Below are 12,964 nucleotides of genomic sequence, written 5' to 3' on the forward strand. Positions count from 1 at the left end.
TGTTGATTTACTTTATGATGAAAATTGTAAATATTTTTCAATTTGTTGTAATATAAAATAAATCCAAAGAAAAGTCATCCAAATATTAAAATACTGTTTTATTAAAAAATACAGTTAGGAGAACTAAAAAACTACCTACGACGCAATTTTTATCACACTTATAATCCTAAGAATATGTAAGTACAGGATTCGCACTTCTCGGGAATGTCATACGAAATGAGAGATCTTCGATTTCATGATACATTTGATATCAATAAATAATTTAATACATATTTACAATCCTAATACGAATTGCTTGCCGTATAAACTCTTTAAAAAAATGTGACTGATAATTGTATGAATTTCATACACATGCAAAGATTTTTGTTAACTATGCTCGTGTTTTTGTGGACAGCGATAAATAGCCTATAAAAATTGATAAATATCATAATATTAAGTTCACAATGTAAGTACTCATTGAAAGTTATAACACTATATGTGAATATGTTTTTCACATACGATTGAAAGAGGAACATAGAGAATGTTCGCGCAATGTTCATTTTACTTTTGTCACGAACAATAGTAGTAGCAATATGTAAATATGTCTATGAAATAATGAAAATTCGTATGGAAACGAATTCATTCCTTTCATGATAAAAGGTATTCAAAATAAAATAAGATAAAAAAGGATAAGAAGTTCAATGTTTAAATAACATTGATCTAGTTGAAACAGAATCGTATATATGTATAAAGAATAAAAGCCTCATTAATGTATAAATACTTATTAGAAATGATGTATATCGTATCACAATATATCTTTTAAAACCTACAGAGAATACAAATTTCACGGAACTTACTACATTTTACCGATCTTAAACCTAGCGACAGTATTTGATTTCATTATATTTAAAATTGAAAGTCAACACTTCTCATGGAAGTACTACTGCGTTAATTTGTTTTAACCTAAGAAGTCGAGAAAATTAACATTACGTTATGAGATTCGTTTCTTCGGAGGCAGTTTCAATTTTACTTGTATCAATTAGTGCATTCTCTGATCTGTTATCTAACGAATTATCCTTACTATCATCGCTATCTGGTCTATTTGAGATCTCATATTCATTCGAGCGTCTTTCAGATCGAGATCCTAACAAGTTATCCTGCACATCTTTGTATTGTTCTCTTTTGTCGTCAAAGTAATCAGCGCTACCATTGCTTAACATTCTATCTCTACTTCTACTGCAAGAATCCTCGTTTTCCTTTATCGTTCTACTATCTCTCCTACCTTCTTTTCTTTCTGCATATCCATTAGTACGATTAATTAGATTCAGTTCTACATTTGTTCCTCCAGGTTTCTTCGGCGACTGATTCTTCGTAGAATTACCGAAAGGATTGAAGAATCGCCTTCCGTTCTCTTTATTCACACCATTGTTCGATTTTATAGAGTCTGCTTCGTTTCTTTTATGATTCTCCGTGTCTCTAGACTCGAATTTCTTGTCCCGAGACTGATCTACGTTCTCAGCTTGCTCCTTCTCTTTTTTTATCGCAGCCAGTTCAGCTTCTTTCATCGCTGAATGAATAACTGGTTCGGCCCATAGTCCTGGGTTAAATGCTGGCCCTGTGCCACCTAATTCCGCTGGCAAAATGTCAGTGGGCAGGTGTTCATGCAGGGTGCTCAAATTATTTCCATGTAAGTAGATCTGAAAATATTAGATGTACATTGGTCATGTTTATAAATTCCATTGAAAAACAATCTTTTTATTAAAAGATAATTCTTGAAATACAATATATCCGTCCGCTTTGAAATTAAAAAGAATGTTCGTTTAGTGAAATCGGATATTCACACTTTATGCAAACATGCGACACTCTAGAGCTTTACGCTATCTTAGATTATCTGTTGGTCAATATTTAGTTACTCGTATCTGAAACCCATATGTATGTATGCAAAACGTTTCAATTTCAGCGTCAAGCGATTATACACATGGTTAGAAATTAAAAACAATTAAAAGCTTCGCTTGTAATAATAATTTGCCGGGATGTGGAATTTACCGAGTGCATTATCATAATTGATACAATTACAGCAATTGACGTCAAGTAGTTGCATTTTAATGCGTACGTTGTTGTATATTGTTTACATTAATTAATCTTCTTAATCTATCTCTATCTTTAAAGAATACGCTACTATGATACGTATTCAAAGCTATAATTTTATCCCTTTCTATCCACTTTCTAATATGTACTTTGTCCTTCAGCAGTTTCTCCTACCTTGTTCCGAGTTTTCTCGTCCAAAAAAGGTTTCACAAGGGCCAATGTGGCCTGAACGTAAAGCGGCGCCGACAGGAAGTGTATAGCTTTGAATCTAGCCGGAAATCGTCCTCGAAGAGCAGCTATTAGGTTTCGCAGTGCCGCTGCGCCCAAGGCACCGCCCTGTCGTAAAGAGAATCCGCTCCAATCTACCACCGCCACGAAACCGGATTGCTAGAAAAAGAAATGGAACGTCTAGAGCTATAGAAGACTAAAAGACTTACTTTGTTTGCTCGAGACTTAAAGATACACAAACTTATACGTGAATCGTACCTGATTCCTTGGATCTTGTATGAGAATTTCTAAAACCAAAAAGAGTGCGCGTTGAACTGATAATGCTGGTACTGCAATAGGGTCCCATTGCGAGGCTAAAATAACGAGTACGCATCTCCCTTTTCTGAAAATGAATTTGACTTATGATATTATAACAATATTTTTAAATTAATAACAATAATAAATTATTAATAGTTATATTGAAATCGTACTTTAGAAATATGCAAACATGTTGCAGTTACAAAGAACGATATCATCAATAGATATGGTAAACTTTGTATTTTTATAATATTTAGGATTAAATATTCCCTTTTATCAATTATGATTTTAAGAATGATCACAATTTATAAAATGATATCCATACTCCTATATTATACTCAAGTTTAATCATCAGCCAATAAAATTTTTTTTTTATCATTATATAACAAAAGTAAACTATCTATAAAATTACTATGAATTATTAACTTATTTTTATAACCATCATTGATTTAATTCTAAATAATATCCGAAAGTACTAACTTCGCTATGTCTACGTAAATGTTAATAGAAGTTTCAGAATGTGTTAAATAGATCGGAAACGAATTTAAATTTCAAAATGGTACCTATCACGTGCAGGAAGTACACCGGGTATTCCAGCGCGCAGCGCCCGCTGCAAGGCTGGATCTCTTGCGGTTAGATTGCCGAAGATATCCTGTCGATGCGCTACTTGCGCCTGATAAGCGACTATCAGGGCAGCAGCTTGTTCCGTGCGATATTTCCGGGCTAGCAGGAAACGTGTAATATATTCATCCGTGCAGTGCTTCAAGTCTAGAAGCAAACAGATGGGTCATTGTAATGCTTCGCGTGAAAAAAATAGCCGGCAGGAAGCCGCTCGAACGCGGACATTATGCCGGAAATTCGAGGATCGACGCGTGGAAAACGAATCAGTCTAGGCGAACCTAACCTAACGGGACCAATCGAATGAAATGTACTAATGCGAGTACTATATCTCCGTATTATCAAGAGATATATAATACCGTATGAAAATCACATGGGAAAAATACGATCAATCAGCTTTTGTTGATTTTCTAACTTTGTATCATTGGCTGAAAAGAATTACAAATAAACGTAGAATGTTTTGTAAGAAACAAATAATATCAGTTATCCCCAGCCTACGGATACATATCTATGCAAATTTATATTTTTATGAAGATAATTAAAAGAACGTAAGCCAGCTAGCAAATTGTTTCATAAATTGCATCAAATATTATAATGAGTACTATATTTTGAGTATTTCATATATTTTTGCATTCGAAGGTATCCTATAAATGAGTAGAAATCCGCAGTTTAATTACTGATTATTTAATTACACGCTAATTTAATTAAATTAATATTAGTCAGTATAATTAACATTGATGATAAAAATGTTCAAGAGAGTAACAAAGATAAATACGTATTCGATCTGAAAATTAAACGAAACTTAAAAACTAAACTCTTCTATAGGACATGAAAAATATGACTTATCGTGTTTCTCACCTGTGGTCTTCATACAGATTACGATATAGTATACTCTAATTTACTTTTGTATCTCCAATTTAGTAATTTTAATACAACAGAAGTTTCGATAAATAATTCCGGTCGGATAACGGTCGAGCGTTGCGAATAAACCCCTTCTTACCTACATCCGGCATTTCACGCAATATTGCTCGGACGGTCTTAATGGCCAGTTTCTTGTCGCATTTGTCGAATCTGGCCTCCTCCTCATAAATACTCCGTGCAAGTGCGGAGCTCATGTGACCTCTTGTGGTGTCCCACAAGTACTCGCAATACTCAGACATCTTGCGGACCCGTCTTTCGCCTTACCACAGATCTGCAGCAATCAATCGTAATCGAAACATCCGGTGAAAACGAAAGATCCTTTTGTTTAATATACATATACCATGGCGGACAAAAGAAAATTTATCGAATAAGAAATATAAAAGGATACCATAAGTTTGTTATGTACACATGCCACAGAACAGATGAATGTTGCCAATATGGTGGAAAATTGTTAGTACAAAAGTGGCTAGACTCTATAGCGCGTCAATTTTAAACTTTCTTTTATCCGCTATTATTTATTATTTATTATATTTATTATATTTATTATATTTATTGAATTTATTAAATTTACTGATTATATGTATATATATTTATTTAGCTGTCACTATATGTATACATATATGTTTGAGAAGATTGCGGAATCTTATCGATAAATTAACATTTACAGTCCCAGAACTTGTAGATATAAGAAGTACACTTCCAGATTATAAAAGCACAAGATACCGGCAAACGTATATATACGTGAAACATTCAGCACCATGGAACACTTGAAGAGACACTCCCTTAAAGTAAGTGAAGTACCTTATGGAAATGAAATTTATCTTCATGCGTATTATATTTGCACGATATCTATACAAAAATGATTGGTCAATGCAAACATTTGATACGTGGTCAATACGTGATCAATACATGATCAATATATAATTCATATACTCACGTGTGTAAAAATATACTCGAACTACGTTAATTATGTTTGAAAAAAGCAAGTACGTATAAGCGATGGCTAAAAATATATTCAACTGTCTTTTCTTTAGGAATATTTTTGTAAAAATATCACCGTCTCAATTGTTCTTTATAATTTTATGTTTTGATTCTATAAAAAATGACAGATGAATCAACGCTTTAAGAAGACATCGAACGAGTCTAACTAGTAGCCGGAATGACTCATTTCTAGGTGAAACACCGTTGAGACGCAATACAGCTTGCAGGATAACCGCGACCGGTTCGTGTAACTGCTTATTGAGACTTTTACTTTGATCCGGCGAACTTCATAAAATCATTCAGCAATAATTAATTATTTCAGACTTACTTTTTGTAACATGAATCTTAATTTCAGCCATAAATCTATATTTTCAAGGTAAAAATTTCTAGGATACGAAATATTTCACTTTAAAAACGAAGAAACGAATTCGTATCAGCGTTACCGTAAAATTATTGCTCGTCGTTACTTAAGAATAATTTGTCGAGTCATGTAACTATTTTTTCAGTGAATGATTATTTACCGCACTGGCAATGTTTATGCAAATTTATGTTTTTATAATAAGAGTACAGAAATAGAACTTGAATAAAGATTAGAGATTCTAGAGTTAGTCGATATTATATGTATGCGAAATACTACGTTCTTTACCAATTTTATATCACATATAGAAGATATTTTATATATATAGACAAATATTATATAAAATCTAATATAGAATACAAGATAAAAATATAATAGTACCGTATAATATATATTAAATATATATTTTTGTATATTACGTGTATTTTTGCTTTCTTCACTTCTCAATAAATATATAAACATCCGTAGTCCATCTATTATCCTTAATTTAATGTTTCAAACACAGTGCAAATTGAACATATGTCAACAAACACTTTATAACTACTACATTTTATAAACTACGTTTATGACAGTCTATCAACGTCAATACTATTGTTTTTCGATAACTCTTTTTCCGAAATAAAAACGTACACTTATGTTAACCACAGATATGGTTTGTATATACATATAAATCGTTAAAATCTGTTGGAAACGTAATCTTCTTAATCGCAGTGCGTGTAATTACAGAGCACGGTGTAATTAAGTACAGGAACTTATTAAAAATGCTACGGAACGTTAATTTGGGTAAAATCAAAGAAGCTCAAAGCGATTTAAAATTCATTAAGATAGCCATCATAGGTTATATCTAAGCCATTGCTTTGAACACGATGCACTTGCGAGATCTACTCGTGTACACCATTTTGTCATATGACATTTTCTCAGAAATTCACTAGATACATCGAGTTGTAAAAAATAACCCGTATTATTTGAATAAATTAGAGTCATGTGTACTGCAGAGAAAACTGTTCACACTAGGCGATTTGCGACATATGTAAATTGTTGTAAATCGTAACTAGCTTAATGGCATAAGTTATATTTTAATGCCGCACTTACATAAAATATTTGCAACAGTCGTAAAACACTTCACTGAAAATCACACTTCCTTCCTCTTTGTTTCTTTCTTATCACTGTCGGTATTGTTCACTGTCACACGAGGTATCTATCTGACTTCTACAAAATATAGAGTTACACTGTGTCATTAATTATTTAAAAAAATACTACACCTTTAATTTACCCGCTAATGTTAATTGTATTCTGTATAAATTTGTAAACAAAAGAGACAAAGGACTCGTCCATCAGAGGAGCCTTGTTGCTCGAACGGTCACGAGCGAACGGCGCGCAATGAAGTCGCCTGTTGCGATTCGCTGGAAAGTGTTAGAGCATTGAGAAACAAAGGAGCGAGTGAGACTCTCAAGGAGAGACGCTTGCCTTATTGAAGGAAAAAGGAAAAGAATCGCCGGCGGTGTAACGATGTAACGATGGACTTGAGACGCACGGTTCAGAACCATGACTTGAGCTTCTTAGATACATAAAAATCCGCTATACATTTTCTTCTTTTTTTAATTTACCAAAAATAACGTTAAAAAATCTATCTTTAGACCATCGATATTTATATAATTTTGTAAAATATAATTTCGATCTTCCTGGAAACCTAGAAACCCGCTATATATTTTTAGTTTTTAGTATCTTCATATTTTCATACATACAGGGTGAAACGAAAAAAAAAAACTCGTAACTTCTAGAATAGATAGTACTTGACAAATGATGAAAAAGAGTTATAGTGCGCATGGATCGGAAATAGAACAGATTCAAAGTCAAATAATTCTTTGTTGCGCTTCAAGCGAATAACTTTCTCGCTTCAGAAGATATTGTACCGTACGAAAACAATGGATTTTATCTGCCTCGATACAAAATACCAGTGAAATGGTTAGAACACGTCCAGGGATCTTTAGAAAGAGCACGCAATGCTCTGATACGAAAGTATCAAGCGTGTGTGGAAATGGAAGGAAATCATGTAGAAAATCTTCTATAATCAAGAAAAGAAGAAATGATAAGGTAATCCATTGTTTCCATGCGGTACGATAGCTTCTGAAGCGAGCAACTTTCTCGCTTCAACGGAAATAAAAATCTATTTGTAACTTTGAAATTCTTAATTTTTCCATCCATGACCTTTTTCCATCGTTTGGCAAGTACGATCTACCTCAAAAGCTATGAACCCTTTATCTGCTTCACCTTGTACATTAAAAGTTACATTTAAGCGAACTATTGTAAACATTTTGACGTCATTAGACTTTCAAATTCCTCGCAACAGTTACGTTTGCTTTTTAATATTAGTCAAAGATTCAAATAACGTATAAATTAATTCGATCTCTTCTATTAACGATACGCTTAATAAAGAAGTAACAGAAAGAGGGGTACGGAATGAAATAGAACAAAAGATAATTCGAATTAAATGAATTCAAATTTTATATAATAAAAAGGGCATAGGTAGTTAGAGAGAGACGAAAATAGCGTAGTTACGATCGAACGTGAAAAGGACAAGTATCGAGAGAAAGAGAAAAAGTGTAACCTGTGCTGAAATCAAACGGGAAGGAGAAAGGAGGGTGGCAAAGTTAAAGAGAAACGAAGAGAGAACAGCGATAGAAAGGAAAAAGTAACGCGTGGGAGAGAGATGAAACATCGACAAAGAAGGAAAAGGATGACCGCTGAAGGTGGGAGTAGAAAAGATAGAGAGAAAGACGGACGAAGCCGGTTACCAGAGCGGCTGACTCACCGATCGTTCTCGTTGCGCTATCAGGTAAAACCGTTCTCCAAAAAATGCGAGCATCCAGTAGTAAAATATATAGAAAACGCTTACAAGGTGCAAAAACAAAATTCAATTACGTAATTTTGGTGGTTCAACGAAAATTGCACGATACATATGTCATTTTATGTCTTCGCATGTGATCAGTGAATTCTTAAAGTAGTTTCGTAATATGTACATATACGTATTTTTATTACATTCTGACATCAATGGCAAAATTTTACTTGTACGGCAATTATTTTCAAAATAAGAAGTACATATTACTCGAAGATTAGAGTTGAGATACTACTGTTAAATGAATTGTAATATGCAACAATTGTCTGTAGATGTTCTAGTGACGAGTCTGTTTGACTATTGCGCATCTGTGACGAGCTAATCAGAAAAATTAATTGTCCAGATGTCCCGAGCCGATTTTTGTCACGATACGATCATATAGAACACGGTAATTTAATAAATCGTCTCGTATATTAATGAGACAAGATTCGTTCGAAAATTTGTATTTTCAAGGAGCAATCAAAATTTGGAAAGTAACAAATACATTGCTTCCAGAGAAGGGAAAACAAAATGTACTCGGAGTGTATCATTTTTGTACAGCTGTATAAACCTCAGTTGGTGATTTGAGTAAGTTTATATAAAAGAAAACGAAACGAGGAGAAACAGATCCGTAAAAATATGGTTGAAAAATTACTGGTCACGGTTCACTTTGGTAATATTCTGTCGAGTCACGTAATTATATAAAATATCATGTTATGTTGTTTCCACGAACTTCCATCAGCTCGATTTTCTTTAAATATTTTTACGCCGAAAATAAATAACATAATAATAAGGTCATTACGAAACGTTGATCCTCGACACACAAAAAGATATACGTTCTCGATAATTTCAAAAAAGAAAAAAAAAATAAGCAAATTCGTATACTGTGGCTATATTTTTGTAAGAATTCTGATGAGTCACGTTCGAGAGTCGCAAGATTGCTAATGAATTCATAAACATTCACAGCGATTAACAACCGATGATAATTGTTATTGGCATATGCACGATTGATATTTTGTGTAAAAGATATATACACGATAAAGATTTTCGTAAGTACACAGCGTCCTCTCAGAACAAGCGACTGGACGATTAAAGTCCTATTGTATATCCGATAAAGGAAAATCTTGTATTATAGCGCGAAACCATTCAATTCTTCCATCGATCGATTCCCTCAAGGACGAGAACTGCCGGTATCGTACTTCAGATTAAACACTGTGACCCGCGATCATTTTGTCGAAACTGTTATATATTAATTACAGAATTTGATTCGCAATTAAAAGAACGTGAGTTTTCAAGTTTTAGAGAAATACAAATATTTGTAGTAGATATACATATATATACATATACATGTATACATATACATATACATATGTAGTAGAAATACAAATATTTCTACAAATTTGTGTAGAAAATTGCCTAATTAAATGCATGGTGTTTTTCAATTACTCAATGAAATTTAATATAATAATCTATAAGCTGAGAAACTTATGTACTAATATTTTGATTATTAAGCAAAATTAGCAATTCTATGTATGGAAGAATAGGAATTCTATGCAATATGTCGTAGTAATAATGAAAAGGTTTTGTAACAATAAAGATTAATGGTCCTCCAATGTATCACTGCCACGTCCAATTGAGTTCAATAAACTTTGACATCCCCTAAGTACGCGTAGCAGTTTATATCGAACACACTACACATGTTGTATAAATCCTCTTTATAGCCATATGACTCTTTATGAGGAGCTTGTTTAGGCTTAATAGAAAAAAAAAGATTCTCTTTATATGATTAATAATAACTAAAGATTGAATGCAAAACAACCATGTGCAATTTAGAAATTAGCAATCACTTTTTAATGGGGTTATTGTTTCTTTTTTGACCTCGATAAAAGATGTCAGAGCTCATGAATTTGAATAATGTACAAACTCAAATTATTTAAGTGCAAATTATGAACAGATAACCTCAAATATCAATGAACCGTTGTGAGATCTGACTCCTATGTCTCAATGCATATTTTCAATCAACAATCACGGAGTTTTGAAACTACGACACATATAAATTACCAATTTTTTGCGGTGCATCGTGGGCTTGTCTGCACTCGAAGGACGAAAACAGATCTGTTCGTGTAACGCCGCCATACATTACGCAACATAACGGTAGAAGCGTAGCAGAGAAGAAGACAGAAGTTACCGGTTTCTTTTAACGTTGTAAAAGGTAGCCGCAACCCATTTTCTCCAGGTTTTGATATCTTAGTGCAATCAGATTTCAATATTACGGTCCACTTCTGACACAACAAGCACTAAAACGTTATTTCTAGTGAGCGGATATAAAAAAGTATAAGATAAATTTTAGTCAACTGAATAAGTATGCTAATATTTTCTACATTACTGTCTTTTGTTTATGGTTCTAATAGTACAAGTCAATTTCACTTCTTTCCCGCTTCTTTGCCTGAAATCCTAACAGTATATCAAAAATCTAATACCTGATTCTACATTGTATTTTAAATATTATAAGTGCTTTTCTGCAAAGCTAATATATTATTCTGGTTTACACCCTTTTACCTGCCCACAAGAGATTGATTCTATTCAGTATTTTGTGATTTTTATTTGACAGTACTATTCTAATATGAAAATAATTTTTAAGTACCAATATTTATTAAATTCTCCTCTATGTTTAAATTATTATTTATCTTCACATTACATTGCAGTTCTGAATGATCATAGACAACACGTCATAGATACAGGTGTAGATACATCGATGACTTCCTTTTGTTTTACGGGTTGAAGGATATACAAAATAATCAAATTGTAATTTGCACCGTCTATATTTACGTGTACCTTAATTACGTGTACCTATATTACTTTCTTTCTTTCGGAAGAGGGACTGATTATCGTGTAGAAAAGGCTTACGAGAAACTAAACTATTACGTATCGTATAGCAACGTAGTCTTACTAATTGGTGCCTATCGTTCCACGAAAAAGATAGTATGTTACAATAAATCATGGTTCCGTAAACATATTCTACAAACAATACGAAAGAAATCTATGTAAAAAATATTATAAATATATATATAAATTTGTTTTTTTCTTATATGATACGATTTATCTACCCTTTAATCAAATTTTCTTCGTATGATACAAAATAAATTAAATTAAAATGAATGATTTATAAAAAATTTAAACAATAATAATTTAGATATTGTTTCAATAAATGTTAAAGATTCGATGAATCGTGACGGTGACAAAAAAGAAAATATAAGAAAATCTATTACTATTTCCTGCTCAGTATGGAGGTATAAATATGTTCATATGTATAGTACATAGTTACCTGTTTATGCTACGTCAACAGTACAGTTTTGTATCGAAAGCCGTAACCACAATTGACACATTGAATTTAACCACTGCATCAGGTGAACGAAAAAATGCGTGCTCTTGTTCATACGCAACTGCACATGCGAACGATCCTTCGAAACTACGAGACACAAAGAACAATACTTCCGGAAGGTAGCAGGTGAACACTCTACCTGCGGCGCGAAACTGTCTGTTCGAAACTCTTAGTTAACCATTTCGTTCGTAAGCCCTCTATGGACTCTGCCGTTACTAACAACTGCTAACAGGAACGTTCAGTATTCTAGGTAAAAATTCTTTTAAAAATGTAACTAAAAACTGTATCTTATTTAATAATATTTTACGAAATCTGATTTAGTAGATTTTCTTAATAAATTAAATCACTAATAATATAAATTAAATCTTTAATAATATAAATTAAATTATTTCAGTGATTGTATTTTTCTTATTGATTGTTGCAACTAAACTTTATGTGGAACCATTGTATGAAATTTATTAAATTTTCATTAGAAATTCAAAAAGACTAGATTATATTTGCGATGATATAAATAATATTATCTGAGTGTATACTTTTTAGTGACGGTTATAATTTTGTTAGAATAACAAGAAATATTGTTTACTTCATAATACAAATGGTTTTAATGTATCAACAAAAATCTTGTAGTTTTGTACAATTGAGTGGTCATTCTTTTTAGTTGGCTTGATTGCCGTATGAGGTCACTATTGAGAATTTAATGATATATGACGTATTGCTACTGGTATAGATCCTGTACCTAATCAGTGGTACTGCTTAGTTATGTTGTTCAATCAGGGAGCTAATATTTATCAAAATACAGACGCACACAATGTATCAACTTGTTGATTTTGACGTACTTATGAAAATTAGTGTTAATATTACCATTAGTAAATATTATATTAATGTTTATAATGAATATAAATTATTTCTTACATATAATTATGTTGAGACGGAATTACTAGATAGATGAGTAAAATTCAATGCTACTTTTTATGCTGAAATTAAATAACACTTATTCCCTAACAGAACTTGCTATAAAATCTAATTATCACTACAATTATAAATTACTTCTATTACTGCGACTAGCTACTACACTACAATAGTCACGAAGATGTCGATCTCACTACGCTTGATATTAAACTCTTCTTGTGTCCTGATTTGGGGGTGTATCTATGCCGTGAGCAGAAATACACTTGCTGACAAAAGTTAAAAGAGATTATTATATACCTTCTTAGATCTATTAGATGAAATGAAAAAT

The 12,964-nt window shown here is 32.4% G+C and overlaps 1 protein-coding gene across 7 annotated transcripts; it reads right to left on the reverse strand.

The window, feature by feature from the left end:
• Positions 1-83: 83 nt before the first annotated feature.
• LOC122566248 (clavesin-2-like) lies at positions 84-11,880 on the reverse strand. 7 transcript variants are annotated; one of them, XM_043723236.1, is made up of 7 exons: positions 11,671-11,880; positions 6,563-6,679; positions 4,211-4,402; positions 3,156-3,360; positions 2,554-2,677; positions 2,242-2,454; positions 84-1,676 (listed from the first exon to the last, which is right to left on the reverse strand). In XM_043723236.1, the coding sequence occupies exons 3-7, from the start codon at positions 4,368-4,370 to the stop codon at positions 966-968; spliced, it is 1,413 nt and encodes a 470-aa protein (XP_043579171.1). In that variant the 5' UTR covers positions 4,371-4,402; positions 6,563-6,679; positions 11,671-11,880; the 3' UTR covers positions 84-965. The 7 variants fall into 7 exon arrangements, with proteins under 7 accessions (XP_043579171.1, XP_043579174.1, XP_043579169.1 ...); XM_043723239.1 differs by lacking the exon at positions 6,563-6,679 and adding an exon at positions 10,407-10,591; XM_043723234.1 differs by lacking the exon at positions 11,671-11,880 and adding an exon at positions 6,744-6,872.
• Between the last annotated feature and the right edge of the window lie 1,084 nt (positions 11,881-12,964).

Source organism: Bombus pyrosoma, linkage group LG3 (assembly GCF_014825855.1).
Source record: "Bombus pyrosoma isolate SC7728 linkage group LG3, ASM1482585v1, whole genome shotgun sequence".
Taxonomy (NCBI): Eukaryota; Metazoa; Arthropoda; class Insecta; order Hymenoptera; family Apidae; genus Bombus; species Bombus pyrosoma.

Excerpts from the sequence above, each read along its gene's own strand:
- LOC122566248 (XM_043723237.1), bottom strand. The coding sequence starts at position 4,370 with ATGTCTGAGTATTGCGAGTACTTGTGGGACACCACAAGAGGTCACATG. Across the intron at positions 3,361-4,210 it reads GCGTGAAATGCCGGATGTAG|ACTTGAAGCACTGCACGGAT; the intron begins GTAAGAAGGGGT and ends GTTTGCTTCTAG. Across the intron at positions 2,678-3,155 it reads GTACTTCCTGCACGTGATAG|AAAAGGGAGATGCGTACTCG; the intron begins GTACCATTTTGA and ends ATTCATTTTCAG.